The 21,155-nt window shown below is 46.3% G+C and overlaps 2 protein-coding genes across 26 annotated transcripts in view; one reads left to right on the forward strand and one right to left on the reverse strand.

Annotated features, from left to right (window-relative positions):
* Positions 1-9,809, forward strand: part of SMG7 (SMG7 nonsense mediated mRNA decay factor) — a 52,744-nt gene extending 42,935 nt beyond the window's left edge. For 9 of the 17 annotated variants that reach the window (XM_086842683.1, XM_086842687.1, XM_023931638.2 and 6 more), the window contains 6 exons: positions 326-691; positions 4,668-4,748; positions 5,315-5,474; positions 6,711-6,881; positions 6,994-7,145; positions 7,658-9,809. In XM_086842683.1, the coding sequence (XP_086698809.1) occupies positions 326-691; positions 4,668-4,748; positions 5,315-5,474; positions 6,711-6,881; positions 6,994-7,145; positions 7,658-7,771 (1,044 nt within the window). In that variant the 3' untranslated portion in view covers positions 7,772-9,809. Of the gene's footprint in view, positions 1-325; positions 692-2,150; positions 2,301-4,667; positions 4,749-5,314; positions 5,475-6,710; positions 6,882-6,993; positions 7,146-7,657 lie in introns of all 17 variants that reach the window. The other 8 variants (XM_023931633.2, XM_023931637.2, XM_023931635.2 and 5 more) reach the window with 1 other exon arrangement.
* A 1,056-nt stretch (positions 9,810-10,865) lies between these two features.
* On the reverse strand, positions 10,866-20,867 carry NCF2 (neutrophil cytosolic factor 2). Of its 9 annotated transcripts, none has more exons than XM_086842710.1 (15): positions 20,703-20,867; positions 18,813-18,895; positions 18,398-18,506; positions 18,053-18,190; positions 17,637-17,744; positions 16,609-16,668; positions 15,785-15,828; positions 15,457-15,598; positions 15,110-15,172; positions 14,677-14,755; positions 13,518-13,561; positions 12,846-12,997; positions 12,662-12,773; positions 12,278-12,440; positions 10,866-11,103 (listed from the first exon to the last, which is right to left on the reverse strand). In XM_086842710.1, exons 1-15 carry the CDS (start codon positions 20,736-20,738, stop codon positions 11,006-11,008), a joined length of 1,431 nt encoding a protein of 476 aa, XP_086698836.1. In that variant the 5' UTR covers positions 20,739-20,867; the 3' UTR covers positions 10,866-11,005. The 9 variants fall into 9 exon arrangements, with proteins under 9 accessions (XP_086698836.1, XP_023787410.1, XP_086698835.1 ...); XM_023931642.2 differs by lacking the exon at positions 20,703-20,867 and adding an exon at positions 19,617-19,801; XM_086842709.1 differs by lacking the exon at positions 20,703-20,867 and adding an exon at positions 19,617-19,739 and having other exon boundaries at positions 18,053-18,187.
* Positions 20,868-21,155: the final 288 nt, after the last annotated feature.

Below are 21,155 nucleotides of genomic sequence, written 5' to 3' on the forward strand. Positions count from 1 at the left end.
GGCAAATCTGGACCCAATGGTGAGACCCTGCTTATGTTCTGGGCAGCAAAATGCTGGCTCAGTACCTTACTAAAGGTTTAGTTTTTAGGCTTTTGGGTTAAAAGGTACTAGACAGAGTAAGGATTATACTTGGCTATTAGTTTAAAGCTTGACTAGAGAGCATTAGATGCCTATGGAAATTGCTTTTGATGAATAACACAGACATTCCACAAACATTCTGATTTGCTGTCACAAATAAGCTAGGCTGATAGCTTGGATGGAGTTGGGCATTCAGGTAACATGAATTGTTCCTCTCTGCTGCTGAAATCCTGTGTCTCTGCCTCAGTATCCACAGACAGACTCATCAAAGCAGCTCTGGAACTCCCCTCAAGTCCAAGGCTCCCTGGGGAAGATCATGTCTGTAAAGCAGCCCTATTACCTGCAGGCCCAGGACCCTCTCAAACTCTTTGAACAGTCTTTACAGCCTCCTGTGATGCAACAGCAACCTCTGGAGAAAAAAATGAAGCCTTTCCCAATGGAGCCATATAACCAGAACCCCTCAGAAGTCAAGGTGCCAGAATATTACTGGGACTCTTCCTATGGCATGACTGACAACAGGGTGATGACCCAGCAGTCGAATATGGACCGCAGGGGGAAGCGGCAGGGAGTCTTCTGCTCTGAGCAGGATGCTGTCTCCAGGATGACCTTTGAGGTAAGATCCACACTACAAGTGGGAAAAACTAAGGCTCTGGTATTCCTGACAACTCTTGGCATTTCCCTGTTTCAGGAATGCCCTGTGGTCCCAAGTAGGTCAATGTGAACTTTAGAAGAGACCTGAGCATCAGTACCTGGGGTTCCAGCACAAAGTAATGAATTCTCCATTTTAGTAGGCTGTGTGTAGGATCACTCTCTTGAAGATTTGGTTTCAAGTAGATGTAAGTCTTGTTCAGTGTGGATGTGACATCCATCTCTGCGCTGTGTCTGCCAGGTGGAGAAACATGGCAGCTGATAGTTTTGGGGAAGATTGTTGTCTGGCAACTGATGAAAACCTTAAAAGCCACCCAGATAATTGCAGTTGGATTATTATAGTTTAGGTGAACTCCAAACACTGCTATAGTCAATTGAATGGCTGAGACTGCAGTAGGTTGAGCAATAAAGGATGGTAGCAGCGGTCTTGTCTTGGATTTTTTGTTTGTTTGTTCTTCCTGAAAACACCACCGTACTAAAAGAGCTAAATGGTTTCCTTAGCTCCCAGTTGCAGTAATGGAATACTTTACTTCTGTTTATGTACTTATACTTCATGTTGCTGTTTATAAACCCACCAATCTCTGTTACTTATTAACAGCCCTGGAGTCTGTGAGTGCTTTTGGTGATGTTTATAAGAAGACTTAAACAAAGACCTTTTAAACCTGGTTGGGTGTGCCTCTGTAAATGCACTCAGGACATGGAGAAGGTCAGCTGATAGCACTTGGCTCATCCTTCCAAGAGAAAAGCCAGACAATGTACAGGAGTCTGCTCCTACCCTGATGTCAGGTTGTGTTTTTTAGATGGAGAGAGGGTCAAAGCCTTGTTCTTATTCCTAAAAAGGAAAGCTTGCCAAGGTGCCAGCACAGTGTGCTACAGAGAGAAGCTATGCCTGTGATGCTTGTGCTTTAAGCATCCTTCAAAAAAGTAAATATGTCCAGTCTGACCAGCACTGAACAGATTTTACTGGCCCAGGGGGCTGGTCAGCTGTGTGTTGGTCAGCAGCTATCACCAGTGGAAAGAAATTTCATGGGATTTAAACTTCACAAGCAGAGAAAATAACAAGATGTAACATAATTCTACTTGAAACCTAAATTACTCACAGGTCAGCTGTAGAAGAATAAGATTTTGTTTGTTGTCCTTGCACATGGTAATAGGTTTAGTATGTAGCATGGAAGCAAGGGGAAGCATATGCTCTGCTAATTAAAACTCCCTGCTGTCACTTTGGTGCGTGACCCTCTCCCCATGTGCATTTGGCCGCGTGGCTACTGGTTGTTTCTGCTCCAAGTTCTCTCAGTCTGTGCCTCAGCACCATTCTCACCTCGTCCTCTGCATGCTGCCTTCTGCCCTCCTCTTGCTGTTCTCTCTCCTGCTCTGGGTGTTCTTTCTGCCTTCTGTTGTCTCACTGTGCTCATTTCTGTCACTAGGACCCCAAGAGCTCCCCTCTGCTTCCTCCGGACCTGTTAAAGAGTCTGGCTGCCTTGGAGGAGGAGGAAGAGTTGATTTTCTCTAATCCTCCTGATCTTTACCCAGCTCTGCTGGGGCCTCTCGCCTCTCTTCCTGGACGAAGCCTCTTTGTATGTATTTGATGTAATACTGCTGCTTCTCACTCTTAACTGGCATCTCTTTCTTCTGTGAAATTATAAGAAATATGAAATTCCTTTCTCTCCCCCATCCCTCTTGTCCACTTCCCTGCCTCACCTTAGAGCTAGTTTTCACAGGGGTGAAAACTACAGCTTTTCGGCTGGATCCTGCTAATTTGTTCAGAAATCAGAATAACTGGGGTTTTTGTAAGTACAGTCCACAGGACTGTACATCATGATATGTCATTAACTGCACTTGCTATTATGCAGTTGGATGGATTTAGTAATAAAGGGCAGGGGGGGCACTGATGGGGCTGTGGAGAGCCAACAGAACAAGGGTGTAGTGACAGGATAAGGGGGAGTGGCTTCAAACTGACAGAGAATAGGTTTAGATGAAATACTAGGAAGAAATTCTTCCCTGTGAGGTTGGGGAGAAGCTGTGGTTGCACCATCCCTGGAAATGTCCAATGCCAGGTTGGATGGGGCTTGGAGCAACCTGGGATAGTGGAAGGTGTCCCTGGGCAGTTGGGGTGGAATGAGGTGAGTTTTAAGATCCTTTCCAACCTAAGCCTGTACTTCTGTAATACGATTCTATGATTATAATGTGCATATTAAAATTCCATAGAGGCAGGGGGATGCTGCCCTATTCAATGCAGAAAAGATCGCAAAAAGAGAAAGATGGATTTAGAAGAAATTAACTGGATAAATACACAATAACTTATAGAAACACAGTCATTTTTGACAGAGGGATTTCTTTTCCTACATTTTTTTGTATTAAAACCTTCCTAGTTCACTTGCTTGGGGGAGGTCTCAGAGCCATTCAATTCTTTAATCACCTCTGAAAGTGCAGCATGCCTTTCTGCTATGTTCATTAAATCATACTCATTCAGATAAGTAGCTGTAACAAAGAATTATTTGTGACTACTCAAAATCTCTGGTTCTGTATCTTCCTCAGTTATTTTACCTGCCATCCCAAGGAGCCAGTTGCAAAACAGACACTCATTTCTGTCTCATTAGATAACTTTGCTAAGAAACTAATAGCTGCTGCTTTAGCAGCTTCCTTTGAAGCTCCTACTGTTGTGTCTGCTGACAAATGAAGGAAATCCTTTGCTGTGGAAGCCGTGTGGTTATTCAGAGTGGGAATTTTGTCTGTCTTTAAAAATGTGCTTTCAAAGTAATGAGCTGTCACTTTGAAAAATTTAACAAGCTAGAGACCACTTGCTAAGAAAATTAGGCTGTTTGTCTTAAGTTTACAGGATGAAAGTAAAAATATTCCAGGTACTGTGGCTGTGTTAAAGACAGAGGGATGCTAGTTCTCATTTTTGTGGTTTGAATAATAAATTTAAAACCATCTGACATGCTGAGCTGGTGAAAGAGCAAGAGGGGGTTTATTTGTAACAAGACTACAGCTTTTATTTTGGTTCACACATGTTTTTACTTGTGGTTTTACTAATTCTGTGGCTTGGTGATCCAGATCCTGGATTTGGTGATGTTCATCGTCTACCAGCCAAGCTTGGTAATTTTTTTTTTTTTTTCTTCTGTCAGTGATAACTTAGCTATTTCTTCTCTGAATAGGCTCTTTTCAGAGACACTGTTTTTCACTCCTTCATCATAGTAAGAACCAAACAGAAAGACAAGAAATATGCTGGAAATAACAACTGTGTGAGAGGGAGGTGGCAGATAATGGAAAAAAGGTCATGGTCCATAATATCTTTACATGGAAATAAAAAGTCATGGGGAGTTTTGGAACCTTTCTTGTAGACATTTGGGTTGGGTTTTTTCCTTCTTCTCTACAAGTAATTTGTAATGGAAATGAGGGAGTGCTAAATGACACTTGGGCTACTAAACTTAATTTAAAAAGTACTTAGCTGCTCTTACTAAGAACATCCCTACAGCAGAGATGTTCACAGAACTGATAAAATACTCTGTCCATAGCCACATACAAGACATCTTGTCTGAAGGAGTCCTCATGTCACTGGGAGGGATCCTGTCTCACTCGTACAAGGCTTTCTCACTTGTACAAGGTTTTACACAACCATAAGGTATTTTTGGCAGGAGTCTCCCCTTTAGATGTATCAGAGTATTAGACTTTGCATTTGAAAACCTGTTCTAGCACTGGGGTTTGTCTGAGTCTCTCGGCTGTCATGTTTGTTGATTGGTAGATTATTAATTACAGGTAGTAGGAAAACTACTGATTTTTTGCACTTGTTAGCTCGCCTCCCCAGTCCTCCAAGGTGCTGGAGCAAATTCAAGACACTGTAAATGTGACCAAAAGCACTTTGGCAGTTTCTGATTACACACTTTCCCCCTGGTCCCTACACTGAGTACTAACTGCACTTTTCCCCTTTTTGGTTTCTAAAGAAGTCCCTGCTGGAAAAACCATCAGAATTGATGTCTCAGTCATCATCTTTCCTGTCCCTCAGTGGCTTTTCTCTAAATCAGGTGAGTGACAACCAGAGTCCAACACCTTTTGCTGCTTCAGCTTTTGGTTAAGCCAGTGGGAAACATGAAAGAAATCAACATGGATGTGTGATTTCACTCTGTATCAAGCTTAATCTTTGCCTTTATCAGTTTTCTTCCCAAATTCATCTTAACTATATCTCTGCACATGTACTCTTGAATCTTGCTGAGTTCAAAAACCCTTTGCTCTCAGTGAAGTCATGAAATAGACTGAAAAGGTGCATCTCAGGGTGCTGTAGTGTGTAGGTTTTTATTTCCAGAGCAATTAATTATCTGTTCTCTTCCAGAGAATTGAGCAGGGTCTTGATACAACTTTTCTGAGTACTGGGAATCTGAAGATTTTGTGAAAACTTTGCAATCCAGCCAGGAGAAATCTGTCCTGATTCAGAATGTGATGGATTTAATGTTAAATGGTCAAAGAAGATGGGGCTGGGAAGTGAAAAAGAAATTAGGAAATATTTTGAACTATAATTTTTTCCTTTGTACAGTCTCAGTATTTGAAATAAGTGTAGCACATAAGCTCTTACGTTTTTTGCTTTTTTTTTCAGGAAAGATATCCGAACAACAGCATGTTTAATGAGGTATATGGAAAAAACATGAATACCAGCACAAAAACAGAAGTCACCCCTTCAGCTGCGCATCAGGAGACTTCACTGTATTCTCTCTTCGAAGGGACTCCATGGTCTCCATCCATTCCAGCCAGCTCAGGTAATCCTGGTATGGTATTTCTTGTGTCTAGCAATTTAAGAGGATTTGAGTTAATTCTAAACCAATTGCAAGTTATGGGTTACTGGAAATTTAAAAAAAAAAAAAACCCAAACTTGCTTGACAAGGTCTCTGAAGGTTACTGTTTTACTCTGTGTCTTCAGAAATACAAGGGGACTGTGTAATTCATATAGTGTAAAAAGTGGGATTTTAATTTAAGTAGTTGAGCAGGATAAATGCTGTAGAAGGTGATAAATCCTGAAATTTCTGTTTCCTGACAGCCATTTGGAACTAGTGCTTTAACTCAGATATCCATATACTTTGTGTTGCTTTTTTTGGAAAAAGGAGGAACTGGATTTCATAATGCAGATATTTGAAAAAGAAACTGTCTGAGGGAAGAGTGGAGGAAAATACAACAATAGTGGGTTTTGTTGCATTCGGTTTTTACTGTTAAGAAGCACATAAAACAAACCAGCTTCTTTGTTAGTAATTATCTTAAAGGCATAAACCATAACTGTTATGTCATAATTTTATTCTCACTAAAAATCCAGAAGAGTGTGAGAGGAATTAGTTGAATCTAAGAAATTAGTGTATTTTAAATAACATATGCACTGGATGAGATGTTTGGTGGGACTTTAGCAACCAACCAGGAAAAGCTGTTGTGGGTGAAATGGAGGGAGTTGCAAAGTGCTTTTATTCTAGCAGGATTTTTTGGCTCACATGACTTCAACTCCCTCTCCCTTCACCTCTTCATTTGTTCCCTTCTGCCTGCTTCATGCTCCCTCTCCTCTTTTGCTCACTATTGGGTTCTGAATTTTTAAGACTCATTTAAGTGTAGAACATTCTCAGACTTGAGAGTTGAAGTTGTAAACGTGCAAACTCCTCAAGGTCTAATCTAATTTTTCTATTGGTTTGTCAAGCTTGGAGACAGTTACTCTTTTAGTTTGAGACAAGTTCTTCAAGAGACATGGGGGAAACTGGCTTTGCCTAGTCAGCCCTCAGTTTCCTGGGTTTTGTTTTTCTGGTAAGCATTAAACACAGTTATTCTGTTCTTGTAAATTTTTCACTCAGAATTTAGGAATTTTCATTACATTTATGCAATGGAGGGAATAAAAACTGACTTTCAGCATTGTAGCAAACTGGGTGATAGCAGAATTTGCAGCAGCACTAAGAAATTCAAAACTGGGATGCTCCTGCTGTCTCTGCTGACCATTTTTCCTCTTCCCTTGTAATCTCTAGATCATTCAACACCAGCCAGCCAGTCTCCTCACTCCTCAAACCCCAGCAGCTTGCCAAGCTCCCCTCCAACACATAACCACAATTCTGTTCCTTTCTCCAACTTCGGACCCATTGGGACTCCAGACAACAGAGACCGGAGAGTCACAGACCGCTGGAAAACAGATAAGCCAGGCAAGTGCTGGGTTCCAGGTTAGCATGGAGCTGTCAGACACCATCATCTGATGATGTTTGTTTTGCACTGTTTTTGCCATGTCACTTTGAACTTGCCTTTCTGCCATTTTAGCAATGGGAGGGTTTGGTCTGGACTATCTCCCAACAACGTCATCCTCTTCGGAGAGTAGCTGGCACCAGTCCAGTGCTCCCAGTGGTACCTGGGCAGTCCAAGGCCCTCCTGCCATGGAGGACTCCTCAGCTGTGCTTATGGAGAGCCTGAAGGTGGGTTTGGTTGGGGCTGTGCTCAGGGACAGGTCTGCAGGCTGGACAATCAAGTGATGGGTGTTAGCCTGTTGGAAGCGTCAGAATTCAATGCCCAATGCCCAAAGTTTTTTGTGGAGATTCACTTACACAGGCATTGTGGGAAGTACCACCAATGCAGGAAGGTGTCCATTTGAGATTTTGTAGAACAAGCCCAGGCTGGCAGAATTGGAAGAAATTCTAACATTAGCTTTTTTCTAACATTTAGACTAGTCTAAAATTAGTAATAGTTAATGTGGGATGAATTTTTGATGAGGGTTCTGGGGGAGGATAAAGTTCTTTTTAGAAGAAAAAAAAAAAAGCCTCTTTCTAAAAAGCCTCTTTTTAGAAGGTCTTCTCTGAAGCCTGGTTAACTTTTTGGTAAGCCAGGTATGGCTGATGAAGAGGGAGAATATAGAACATGGTGTCTGCTTTCCCATCTGGCAGAGGGGCTATGTAATGCAAGGAGGTACTAGTGTTGACTTTGTTTTTAGTCCATCTGGTCCAGTTCCATGATGCACCCTGGCCCCTCGGCCCTGGAGCAGCTGTTGATGCAGCAGAAGCAGAAGCAGCAGCGCGGACAAGGCGCAATGAATCAGCCGCATTGAGGCAGAGGAGACAACCTTTACAACGACGGCTCCATAAACCATGGCATGTTGGGTCTGTGGGACTGGCACACACAGTCCTGTGCAGGTGGCAGCCCTCTCTTCTGTTCTTGCTGTCAGGAGGGCGTAAGTGCTCCACCAACCCACTGAGTGTGCGCAAAACATCTGCAGTGCAAGCAAACAACATCAGGAATTCTCCCATCCCCCGGGTCCTTCGGAGGGAGAGAGGAACTGCTGTTTGGCTCACTCAGTAACCCAATATCACCGCCTCTCACCTTCTCCATTGTGCATGTCCCCAGCCACATGGGAAGTAAAAGCTGAGAGCAAAGGGCAGATGGGAGAAGCCAATGAGAACTTCTCAGTCCTTTTTCTCTCCTTGGGGAGATACAATAGGAATCCATTAATGATTGCTTTGCTGACTGAGAATGTAGTTGAAATTACTCCTAAACATCTTTATTACTATCTCAGTAGTAAGATCACACTGAATTCTGTACACACATGTGCTTCATAGTCAGTGTGTAGCAATGAAAGCCCCAGTTGCTGCTCCGGTCACAGTGGCTGGTGACGAGGTGGGGCTCTGTGTCCTGGACTATCAAGGAGTTTCATGAAAGAGTCTGGCACTTGGCATCGCTTCACTCAGAGGCTTTGAGTGGGTTTGAGACTCCAGCATGAAATGCCCTTCTCTCAGTAGGTGTTTGAGCTATAAGGGGTGACATGGGGCATCGCAGCACTCTGCTGAAAAGCGAGCTAACTGCTATGGGGTTTTAAATTAATGTGTGATTCCTGTACATTTTACTGTAGCATAGTGGCTAGCCTCACAAAGGGCAGGCTAGTCTGTGCATTCACAGCCTGACTCATTTTAATAGGTAGGTAGAAAGCTTTCAGTGGTTTTTTTTCGTTTGGTTTTGGTTTTTTGGGGTTTTTTTTGGTTTTGTTGTTGTGTGGGGGGGGTTTGTTTGTTTGGGTTGTTTGTTTTTTCTGTGTTTTGTTTGTTTGTTTTGGTGTTGTTTTTTCTCTTTCCATCCTCCCATCTTCACTGAACGCTTATAGTTTCATTACCCTGGCAGAAAATAATCAGGAGTCCAGCAGGGCTGGGTGAATCTGACAGTCAGCCCAGATAGCATGGGGCATCCGCACGCCCTGTGAGGCACTGGTTAGCTCTGCAGAAACCTGTCCCAGCTGCAGCCCCAGGCTTTCAGTGCCAGAAACAAATCCAAGGCACCCATGGACACAAAGAAACAGCACAGTACTGTTCATAGATGAAAAGATGCAGAAGGGAAAAGGAAAAAGACGTTTTATTTGCTATTTATTAGGGGGAAGGAAGACTGGAAATTTTGTTAAAGAAAAGGACAGTGTTTTTGTTAGATTTCCCAGGGAAGTTACAGAAACAGATTCAATGTCCATTTGCTGTTTTTAGCAGTAGGGGTTTTTGTGATGATTCAGGATCTCTGGGCTAGAATTCAGCTGTAGAACAAAGCACATGCAGGAGCTGAAGTGACACTGGAGTCTGGGCAGCCCCAGAGAATGCAAAAAGGGAAGGTGGAGAAGACACAATACCCTCAGGGGTACAAGAAGCTCCCTACAAACTCCACTTTAGCAACATCACTGTTCTGTGTTGCATTTCAAAGCTGTATTTCCTTTAACAAGTCCAAAAAGTGAAGTTCCCACTTGGTGGTAATCTAGCCCACCCTGTGTGTCCCTTCCAGCCCTCCCAGTGTGTGTCCAAGCTGTGCACCGAGGCAGCTGTGACATTCCCGTGTTTGCATCATCACTGACTCTTGCACCCCAGACGAGCTAAGCAGGAACACCATCTCACTCCCAGCTGTGCCAGGTCCCAGCTGCACCGTTCCACTTGTGCAAAAGCACCCAGCCTCGGGAATGCATCTGACCCTGCCTGCCCTCCAGCACCTGGAAGAGCAAGGGAGGGGGCTCCCAACAGGAACTGATTTGTGTTGTAAGCTTTTTGTGTTTTCTGTCTGTCTGTGCAAGAACTGCAGCTGCCGAAATCAGCTTTGCCTTTAATTAAACCATGTTCTCTCCATCCAGGTCTGTGTATAGCATTTATTTCCTGGGTGACTTGGCTTCAGGCCTTTAAAAATACATTACTTTTCTGTAGAAGCCAGAAGAATGTTTGAAGTTGATTTTTTTTTTTTTTTTTTTTTTAATTTGAAAGAGACCTTTCATATATAACATAAAGATTCTTGATTATAAATAAATCACAGTGATTCTGGCTTGGGCTTGGTACATATAATTTGGTTGTGGTTTTGTGCTGCCTGTGTAGTGTGTTTTACATACTGAACTAAATATGTAGGATGGGAGCAGCCTGCAAAGCTCCTCTGTACTGGCAGACTCATCCTGGTACAGTGTGTGCAGTGTGCAAATGGAGGGTACAGATCCTTCTGGCACTAACTTCCCTGCAGACCAGGGTGTTCACTATTTCTATGCTTTCAGGTATATCATAGGAAACTCCAGAGATGTTCTGGTTTTGAAATTTTACAGGTGTTTATTGTCTCCAGAATAAGTTTATTTAAAAATAAATGTGATATTTAGGCTAACGGGGCAGTGGGGTTTTCTGGACTTGTGTGATAGAATCCAGAGTGGGGATGCCATCCCTTAGCACCTTTAGAGTAAAGCTCTGGGATTCCAGGCTGTGTCTTTCAAAGTTACTTTATCTTCTGACTGATCAGGAATAGCTTTGAAGCAGGGGTCCCAGTGCTGAGGAAATGTCTGTTTTTATTGGTGGGAGTTTTAAAGTCCCTGTGAATTTGAATTGTGGGTTGGAGCAGGGTGAGGCTATGTGGTGTCTTCTAAGATCTTGGGGTCAGCACTAATATTTTAAGGAAGCAAATGCGTTCCTGGTCTGTGGCTTCCTGAACTCACTTCCCCTTTGGGATCTGCTGGCTGGGCTGTAAATGCAGGTTGCACCACCCTCTTGTGGTTGTTCCCAGCTTCTGGGCTGTCTGTAAAAAAGCTTTTTTAAGGAGCGGGGGGAACATGACAAGTCCCTTGGCAAGCACAGGATTTAGGAATGAATGTATTCCTAACAGAAATTAACAACTTCTTAACAAGTTCCTGTTTAAAAGAACAATGCAGAAGGTAAGAGAAAAAATAAAGCTTTTAATACAAGCAGCAATATTGTTTAAAGTCCATTTTCAGATGCAGGGTTTAATACGCAGACTACATAATGGCAACAGCTGAATTCGCAGTTTCTTTTCACAACTTCAAGCTCTTCTGAAATCACTTCCCTGGGTGTCCAGCGTTGAGTTGTTGAACAAATGCAGATGGGAAGATGCCAGTTCTCCCCTTGCATTTACCTTCAAACCAGTCTTCATTTACTGGAACGGAAAATTGACACAGGTCTTATGATCCTAGGAATGTACAGGAGCATAATGTGCTGCAGACAGGCCTGAGATCACCATTTTATGATGTTTCTGCTGATAAAACGTAGTGCTGTGCTACACCCAGGAGGGAGTGGAATGTGGAGGAAAGGGAGGAATGAGAAAGAGAGCAAAGTGGTAAGGTAACAAGAAATAATACCAAATTTGGGTTAGAAATTGTATCAAAATAGAGACCAGGGTGCTTGGAAACTGCCTTGAGTGGAAACAAAGTGAGTGTGGAGAGTGAGGAAATTATCTGAGACCTTGGTCTGTCCTCTTCAGGATACATCTGAAGTATTTTGTCAGCTGTTTCCCATGTTCGCATACAAACCCTAAAACAACCCCCCAAAACCTCTGCTACCCTGGGTTTAAATAAAGCCTATGAGCTCTGGCAGTTTTGCTCTGGGGGAACCAAATTAGGCAAGAACCAGCTTGGTATTGGGAAATATTTAGCTCAGCAATGAAGGGGAAGGTAGGATTTTGGGGTGGAGGGGGTCATCAGTATCGCATTGTGTAAAATCTAACCTGTCAAAGGTTAGATGGGGAACTGATTGTGTGCTGCTGCCAAAGCCTGCCAGCCACCACAAATTAGTGGCATAACTACATACAGCAAAACATAAGGGGTTTTTGCCTTTAAAACTTATTCGTGATGTCTTGATTTCACTCAGATGCTCAAGTGTGATGGGGAACATGCCCTGTATATGTAATTCTTCATTGATCTTCCTGAGATTTAGTCTGGATTTAAGCCTCAATTCCCATAGAAACACTAAGGACTAATACTGAACAAATAATGCAAGATTGTACCCTTTAACAAGAAAAGTAGATGAAAAAAGGTTCCAGGTGGAAGGAATAAGAGTGAGAGCCTGTGCTCCCATAGTGGGGATGGCAGCTAAAATGAGGCCATCTTTCTCCTTGAAAGAATCCACTGTGATCAGTAAGTTAAACACAGCCCAAGTGTAATTCCTGTCTTCGATGTTTGGAAGGTGTGCGGTGGAAATAGGAGTGAAGAAAATATGTTGGAAGAAGTGTGTGTAAAAGAGATATGTGGATGGGAATCCCAAGGCAGAGCTGGAGGAGCTCTGCTGCTGCCACATCACCCTCCCCTCCCCTGTCCCAGGAGGAGCACAGTTACCTTTGGATAAAAGAAGGATTGTGTCTCCTGCCTGAAATTCCAGGTCTTCAGGTTGGGTGGCTTCATAACTGTACTGAGCTACGACATGGGTTGTTCCTGTCTCTCCCGATGTTGCCTCCTGCGGTGACTCCTCTGGTTTGCTGTCTGGTACAAACCCCTCTCCCTAGGCAGGAAACGAGCTGGTGAGGACATGACCACTTGGTTTCCTTTCTCTGTACCAGGGTAAGAGAGATGAGCTCTGCTTCTCCTCTCCACTCACTCTTTGCTCCTCTGCCTTTCATGAGGTCACTGGCTTCTGTTGAAAGCCAGAAACCCATGCTTGTGGCAAGGAAAACAAAGGCAGGAGGGATGACAAGGTAGCTGCTCCCTGTAGCTGTCACTGACCTCTGTGCTATTGCACCAGACTGTCAGGCAGTTGTCCTTGCTCTGGTTCCAGGCTGCCTTCACATTCTCTGCACTCAGAGTCACCAGCTCCTGGCCCTCCACAGGCTTGTACCTGGTGTACAGAGGATGCAGGTGAGGAGCCCTGGAACACAGCCCTGGCTCACTGGGACTGGCAGTGCCTCACCTCAGCTCCATGTGCTCAGGCTGTAGGTCCAGCTTCTTGCAGACCAGCTCCAGGAGCTCCCTGTAGGAGAGGACTTGATCGACTCTCAGGGCAACTGTGAATTTGTTATGCACCTTGAGGACATGGGGGCTAGAGACAGTTGCTTCAGCCACCTGCAGGCAGGAAATGAGATGTCACCTTGTGACACTTTGGCAAGCGCAGGGACTGGTTGCCTGAGTTAGATTGTGCCTACCAAGCTGTGCTTGGACATTGGCTACTTGGCAGCCCTAGGCTTGTCCCAGGATAGAGCTCAGTAATAGATTAGGGATTTGGTACCAAATTGTGGCTTTGGGGTGATCAAATTAGAGCTGTGTCAACTCTCCAAGCTCCTCATTCTTTGTTGTTTTTTTGGGGGTTTTTTTTGAGCTGGAATTGCTCTATTTTCCCATCTCCTTTCCCAGTGCTACTTTATGCTGACCCTACCCAGAAGCATATGTATTCCAGCCTAGCTCTCTCCTATTTCTCCCTTCTCAAGTGCCTCAGGTTGACTAAGATTAGAGTCATGCAGTGGCTCTGGTCACAGCCCCGGGTTCACCTGGGGCCTGGAGAACTCCCAAAAAGCAGCCCTAAGTCTGGTAAATGCAGATTTGTATGACCAGCAGGACATTGGAGTCTGCACTCTCAGGATGTTACCTTTGCTGTGTCTTTTAGCTGTGCCACAGTTGCAGGAACATAGTCTGGGGAGGAGGAAAAAGGTGGGTCAGGAAGTGAGATGGGATAAATGTTGTCTAAACACACATTCAGACCTGCAGCCCATCATGATCTCCAGCATCACCAACCAACCCTGGAGCCAGCAGTAGTCCCTCAAATGGATACGGCATCTGCCACAGGGGTTATTCGGTAATATCTAGACACAACTACTGAACACAGGTTTTGGCTCTGTGCCTTCCCTCTTTCAAGGATGGGAGCATGAGGGGTGGGATGTCTTTCACAGGTGGATTCAAAAAAGATGAACATGTAGCTGCTGGTTCTAGTGTCTTTTCTGATCTCCCTAGGTCTACCCTGAAAACCAAAGGCAATATCTGTCCTTCAGTGGGGCTGTAAAGCTAAACTCAGGCCTCCAGGCAGGGTGATTTCATGCAGCTTTGTGGAAGCCTATTCATGAGGTTCTGATTTACATTTTGGCAGTGCTTTGACACAGCTGTGCTCATTCCAGGAACAGCCTGAGCTACACTGTTGAACATGGTCTCCCTAATAGACCTGAGATGGCTTTTGGTGCTATAAAGATGATCACTGGGATTGTTGTGTCCATGAGGTGTTTGTCCTTAACTCCATGAGCCACAGCCTTCCTCTGTGTCAAATCTACCCATGGACTCCTATGAGGCTGCTCTACTGGGGACATGAGCTTGGGATGTGGGACCCTGAGTCGCACCAGCCAGGAATCCCCTTCGTACAGCTCCTTCAAGCCTAACTCAGCTCACAGTAGCACTGAAACTATCATGGATGTCCTACTTGAAGGAGAAGCCTGCAAGGAATCCTTTGCTCCAGGCTGGTTCTTGCCCCATTCCTATCTTCAGACCCTTTTTCTCATTAGTCACTGTGCTAATTAAGAGCACAGGGGGACTTGCTTTCCTCAGGGACCCCACAGACACTATTTTACTCCATCCTCAGAACTGCAGTTGCTGTCTCTGCTTCCTGCTCTAATGTCTCCCAGTCCTTGACTGGAAATGAGGCTAGGAATGAGATGGACATGAACCTTAGCCCTGGTCTTGAAGGGTGAGGACACGGCATGTCCACCTGCTGTGGGTGATGTCACCTTGTACTCCCCATCCCTTCAGCTCCCCACACTGACCTGGCGCAAGGCGTCGTGGCTTCTCCGGCACAGTGGAAGTGGGTGACTCAGAGATTTCAGCTTCCACGGGGGTTTCTTCCTGTGCCATGGGAAGAAGATAATGTTGTCAGTCCCACCCTTACTGAGGGGCTGTGGTGCTGCTGCCTTGTGCAACCTGCTATTTTCCCTAAGTCTGTCTGGGATCTTGAACTGCAGAGGGGTGACTTTGCTATCCATTATATCCCCAGCATTGCCAACCACCACTAGGATGCCACCAACATGGATTTTGCAGATCTCTGAGCTCATAATAAGGTGACAATGAGCCAGAAGAACCAATCCCAGCATCATGAGCAGGTAGGAGTCACATATATGGTTTTTAGTGGGAGGCAGGTGTTGGGTAAATATGTGGAGATCTGCTCTCCCCAGGACACTATTTCCTCCTGGGCCTACTCACCTGGATATGCAGCTTATTCTGGAGCTCCACAGGCTCGAGGAAGTTGCAGGGGACAATCCCTTTCTACAGGGGGAGGAGAGATGAGTAGTGATTGCTTGGCAAGAAGGCAGCCCATTGCTGGAGGACACAGCTGGATGTGTCCTCACCCTCCCCTGTATCCAGAAGGGTTCCTGAGGCTTGAATTTTAGTTTCTGCAGGTTGGGCGGATTTCACTAACCATGCGGCCTAAGCCAGGGTGGACATAAGATACTTCAGTCAGAAAATTACTGTTGGCAAGCCTCTGCCTCTACAGAACCTCAACCATAATCTGCTTTCTGCCCCTCCTGTCCAGCACGCTCCTGGTATACCTTTCCATTGAACATCACTGTAGCCCAATTATCCTTCTCTTTCTTCAGGACAAAGACAATGTTTCCTGGCAGGACCTGCAGTTCCTCAGCGGTCTCAGGAATGAACTCGTACATGACACGGTGTGGCTGCCCTCTGAGAGCCCTGGGTGTGGGAGCAGTGGACAGGTCAGGAATGTTGGTGGTGCTATTGTTTTATATTGTAGGGAGAATCTAGACCTCTGCCTCTGTATTCCTACATTCCCCATTCCCCCTGAGTTCTGGGTGCCAGCTGGATGCAGGATGGAGTTGTGCTTGTCTGTGTGGGTTATCCACCTTTCATCCATCTTACCTGAGGATTTCTGGGGTCTTGGGCCTGGGTGGAGGACCAGAGGTCTGCCAACAGGAAGACAAAAAGGAAAATAGCAGTAATCCAGAGGATTTTATTTGCATTGCAGAAATGCCCTGCAGCCTTTTACCCTGCCTGCCCTCACCCCAACACTGTTCCTTCATCCACGTGCATGTACTTTAAGTGCCATGAGGACTATCACTGGCTTTGTTGCTTCTAAGGAACAGTTTCCCCATTCTTCAACATAGAGTTTACAGAGGCACAATCCTCTTTTCACTCCTGATTTTAGTTTCAGTTCACAGAGGATTGAGATTGTCAACAACTGTCTGCGTTGAGAAGGTTATAATTTGTCTTGTGCAATGGTGCTGTGCTGTGCTTCCCCAGATCCTCCCAAAAATCTCCTAGAAAATCTCTTTTCACGTTTAGGAATGGGAAGATGCTACCACATCTGGAAAATGGCACGGGAAATGCAAAGTAGTTCTGGAATGGGCAGGAGGGTGCAAAGTGAGAGCAGAACTGCCATTGTTTCTCCACTCACACTTAGGCAGACTGAATTCTCTGGGGAGGGTCAGAGACAGCTCCCTGCAGAGAGCCATCATCCCGCCCACTACTTCCCCGTGCAGGGAATCAGCTTGACCTCAGCCACAGCTTTGGATGGGTTTGGGATGAGCTTCTTGATGCTGGAGGAGCAGCTGATCTGTGGAAGCAGCACCCACCTCCTCCCCACAGCGGTGGCCCAGAGTTCAAGTAAGGGTGCTATTTGCTCCCCACTGTGGATGACAGTCACCCCATGTCATCTTGCACTGAGCATTACCAGACAGTCTTACCTGTGGCTGTAGAGGAGCAAATCCTGAAAAATCGTCCTTGTCCACTACAGATGCCACCACCTAGAGCCAAGGACAAATAGTGACTTGGGGCCTGTAGACCTCTCTCAGACCTCTGATGTCTACCCTCCTCCTTTGCTGTTGGCCAAGCCAAGCTCCTCAGGATGCTTTAAGCTCAGGAGGGGCTATGATTTTAGTCTAAGCATCTTGGACTATAGGCTGAGTGCCTCTGGCACCAAAGCTTCCTGCTCAGCTGTGGTAAGTTTTCTGCTCTTAGCCTGGCTGTTTCTGTGGTTTGAGGCATTATAACCTTAAAAGTTTCCCTGTCTGTTTTAATGAGAAATGTTGAAGGGAGCCAAAGTGTCCAGCTCAATACCTGTCATGTCATACCTCCTACAGGTAACCTTTAATTTAGAAAGTAGATACATGTTTTTGTGCATGTTTCTGGCACTCAAGGAGCTGCTTTGGCTCTAAACTGTCTGATTCCCCAGTGCCTGGTTCCTTTTCTGGATGAGTGCTGCTTCCCAGGATCTGAGTCCAGGGGTGGTATCCCAGTGACTGGATTTTGCACTCACAGGAGAAAAGCTTGCTTGCTTATCTTGAGCTGAAAAGCCCTTTTCAGAGCAGTGGAAGAACTGGAGGTTGGTTGTGGGTGTCAAATGTTAAATAGCTCCTTTCCCCCACCCCTGAAAATTCCTTGGCTTGAGTTGAAGCTCCAGTGGTATCTTTCCAGCTGACTATTCCTCATATCTCACTAAGGAGACCAACTAGAAATAGGCCGTGCTCAGCAGGAACATGCTTTTAGCTCTGGTATTCTTGCAGACTCCCTGTTTCCCATGAAATCCCTGTGTGCCATCCCTCTCTCCATGTCTCTCTCCATGTCTCCCCCTCTCCCTGAGGCAGAGACTAGCTCCCTGTCTCTGGCTGCCTACCAGGCAGCAGACAGCAGCTCAGAGGGATGATGAGAAGGCAGTCACAGCTCTTCTCAGCCCACAGGCTTGGCCTGAATAAATAGTATAGATTTTTCTTACCATTGCCTTTCCCAGGTAGTCTTTCTTCTCTAACTGAGCCACTTGCTTCTCATTTGGCCTGAACAGCTTCCCTGCAGGAATAGCCACCAGCTCATACAGCTTCTGCTTCTGTAGCACGGAGAAATCATTGAGACTTTGGAGGTGAGAGCAGGGACTGAAGAATGTCCCTTCTGCTCTGGGCTTGTGGCTGCTCCATACAGCCAGATCACCACCATGGCAGCCCAATCCCAGCTGTCCATGGTATGGTCCATTGAATCCTGTCTTCCCATCCCTGCCTCCCCAGTGACCCAGAGCTCTTCCCATGGACTTGTGTCTCCCACTACAATATCTATTGCATTTTAATCCTGCTAAAAGGTGGATGTGCTGCCAGTGGGATTTCCCTCCCTCTCTGTGGGGCTGTGAGACCTCCTCCATACCAGGACAGCTTCCATTGCCCTGTCTATCTTGTTGTGCTGGGGCTCGCTCTTCATGCTTATGGCCAGGGTCAGGTGCTCCTCAGCCTTCTCCCAGTTCTCCATTGTGGCATACACCAGTGCAATGTTGCAGAGAATCTGCTGGAGGGATGGGAGCAAAGGAAAGAGCTCTTGGAGCAGCTGGACTGCTGCCAAGATGGCAGGAAGGGAAAGGACAGTGGGGCAGTGGCACTGCACCCACTTGCTTAGTTTTTGCAAGGTACAGGGAGGCTGGCTGTCTCCTCTTTAGATTTCTCATGCTGGGAAACAGACCTTTGGCATCAGAACAAGTGGCCAGGTGTGTCTCACCTCGCAGGCAAAGAGCCGGTAGCGCAGCCCCAGGATCTTGTAGTCAATGAGTTGGTTGCCTCGTAGCTGGGCCAGTGCCTCTTTGAAATCCTCAATGGCCTTTCCGTGGCTACGGAGCAGAGGATGAAGGTGTCACTAGCTTGTGGCAACCTGCCTGCCTCTAAGCCTGTACTCACACTTGGTGAGTTCAGTCTGGTCTCCTCTCTATTCTTGAGTGGTTCAAACACCCCAGGGGAGGAGAGAGGTTCTGAGGCTCATGTTAATCCCAGGACTGCAGTGGTGAAGAGTAGGAGCCTGTTTGACCTGAGGGGTTTCAGTCTGGGCTCTGGGGCACCAACCTGCCTGGGGCCATCCTCAGAGGAAGGCTGGCATCTCTGTAAGTGGCAAAAATGAAACTTTAAACCCTTCCACTCACTTTTGCCTCCGGTAAAACACAGTCCCCCGCTGGAAATAAGCCACTGCCAGATGCTTGTCACAGCTGATGCTCTGGGTGAACACCTGCAAAGGTACAAGTGGGGCAAAAGGTGGGTAAAAAAAGGGTCACCTTAAAAAAACAGGGTGTAGAGCAGTTGTACCTGTCCTGCCTTAGCCGAGTGGCCTGAGCTGGGCTCGGTGGGCTGTGTCTCCCTGCAGCACTGGGTATTGCGCTGGGGAGAGCCTGTACCAGTCTCCTGTTTTTTTTTGAGCTGGAGCCATCTTGCCAGCATGGTCACCTCACGGAGAGACTTAACAATGAGCTGTTTATCACTGCTGCTGCCTCACCTGATTCACTGGCAGAATAGGTTTGGCAGCCTAGGCTGCCCCACCTTCCTCACAACATTAAAAGGCCCTGAATCCATCCCTTAGACCAAGTATCTGGGCAAGTCCCAGAGGTGAGAGGATGAGTGGCCCTAGGGCCTATACCCTTACCTCCTCCGCCTCCGCCAGCTTTCCCAGGACAAGCTGGATGCAGCCGATGTTAAAGCAGATTTTGGCAGGGGGGTTCTGGACGGCCATGAAGGCATCCAGGGCAGCACTCCACTCCTTCCTGTCCGCCGCACACACCCCTTCTTGCCACAGCCGGATCGTCTCCACCAGGGACATGGCGTGGTGGGAGTGGGAAGTGGGATCCCCGTGTCGTGGGTCTCACCCCTCTCACTGTCTTTCCTTGTGGCGCAGCTCGGCCTCTCTGGCTCCCTTCTGCCTGTACTTCTGCTTTACCCCCGCCCCTGTCACAAACCTGGCAGGAAGTGGCTTCATTCGCATCATCAGCCCTGCGTGGGGAAGTGGAGCAGAGACTGCCTCTGACACAGCAGGTTTCCATGGTATTCATCCTTGCTCCTCTTGAGCAACCACTCTTCGCCTACTCAGGTTTTGATCTTCCAGTTTTTACATTAAAAGTCAAGGATTTTGTCAGCTGGGTGGTTCATCAAGTCAAATTTCAGGTTGCAAAAGCCCAGGATGAGTGCTGGGCTGAGCCCTTGGTGCCCTGCAAACAATTCCTGGTAGGCACAGGGGCTGAGGCTCCCCTGTCTGCCTAAGTGAGGAGGTGCAGTAGAGCCCAAGGTACTGCCAGGGAAACCCTTGGTCCTTCCTGACCCCACTGTGTTGTCCCAGTGTGGAGTTTCTCTGCTAAGGGCCCATGGATGAGGTTCCTGGGATTGTGGCTATGCTGCACCATATCCCCAGGGCTCAGCCCAACATCACTTCTGTCCAGGGTGTTTTAGGGCAAACAAAGCATAACAGGCTCTGGAGCACTGCTGGGAACCCAGGGCCAAGACGAGTATGGGGCACGTGGCGACAGCAGGATTCTGACCTGCTGCTGACTCACAGGTTTGAAGCTGGCTGCTCCACACATGGTTTTTAAGCCTTTTTGGAAGTACTTTGCCTCTGCCCCATTTACCAGCAATGTGACTGTGTTTTTTGTAAGAGCTCAAAATATGTCAGCAAGACTTATCCCTTGTGCCTTTACCAAAACTTCCCCAGCAAATTAGGTAACTCCAGCACTGGGAGGGAGGCTGGGGAGGTGACTTCAGAGTACTACTGATGGAGAAACCTGAGCAGCAAAGACTGGGGTTTTAATCCAGAGTAGGACCAAAGAGAACTCTGAGTCTAGGGCTCTGGTTCTCCAGCTGTATTTGTACCCTCAGCAACCCAGCTGGTTCCTAGGGGCTTCTCATGGAAGCATGGAAGACTGATCTCCAGGAAAGCAGGAGATGCAACCAGCTGAAGTGATGCTCAGGTAAAAGGGTAAAAACACCTCTCTAGATGCCTTTTCTGATTCCTGTGAGGGATGGGAAACCCCACGGAGCAGCAAAGGGCTCACCTTATTGGAGGCATAATTTTCTGTTCCTTTAATCATCTGAACTGATGCACTGCTTCATCAGGTTTATCCAAAACTGGTACAAGGAGAGCTGGAAAGGAATGAGATCATCCCCATTGGAATACTCACAGCAACTGTCCTTCTGTCTGGATATTTGTAATTTAACAGTGAGATTTCCGAGCTGTGATAAACACAGCCCTTTTAGCAAGAGTGAGTCTCTTGTTCCCCTTTCTCTGCCCCGAGCTGACTCAGTAGGTAAACTTGTTTCTTCTATGGTAACACCCAACAGGAAGTAACAGAGATGGTGACATTTCCTGTGGAAGACTCATGGAATCCAGCAAACCCAGATTGCCAATAGGTGGGTCAGAAATAGAGAATGTCCAAAATCCAGCTAGGGTGCAGTGCACATTTTGACTTTGTATAGCAATGATGTGTACAAGTTTATAATTTATGAAG

This window comes from Cyanistes caeruleus, chromosome 9, assembly GCF_971803275.1.
Source record: "Cyanistes caeruleus chromosome 9, bCyaCae1.hap1.1, whole genome shotgun sequence".
In the NCBI taxonomy this organism is placed as follows: Eukaryota; Metazoa; Chordata; class Aves; order Passeriformes; family Paridae; genus Cyanistes; species Cyanistes caeruleus.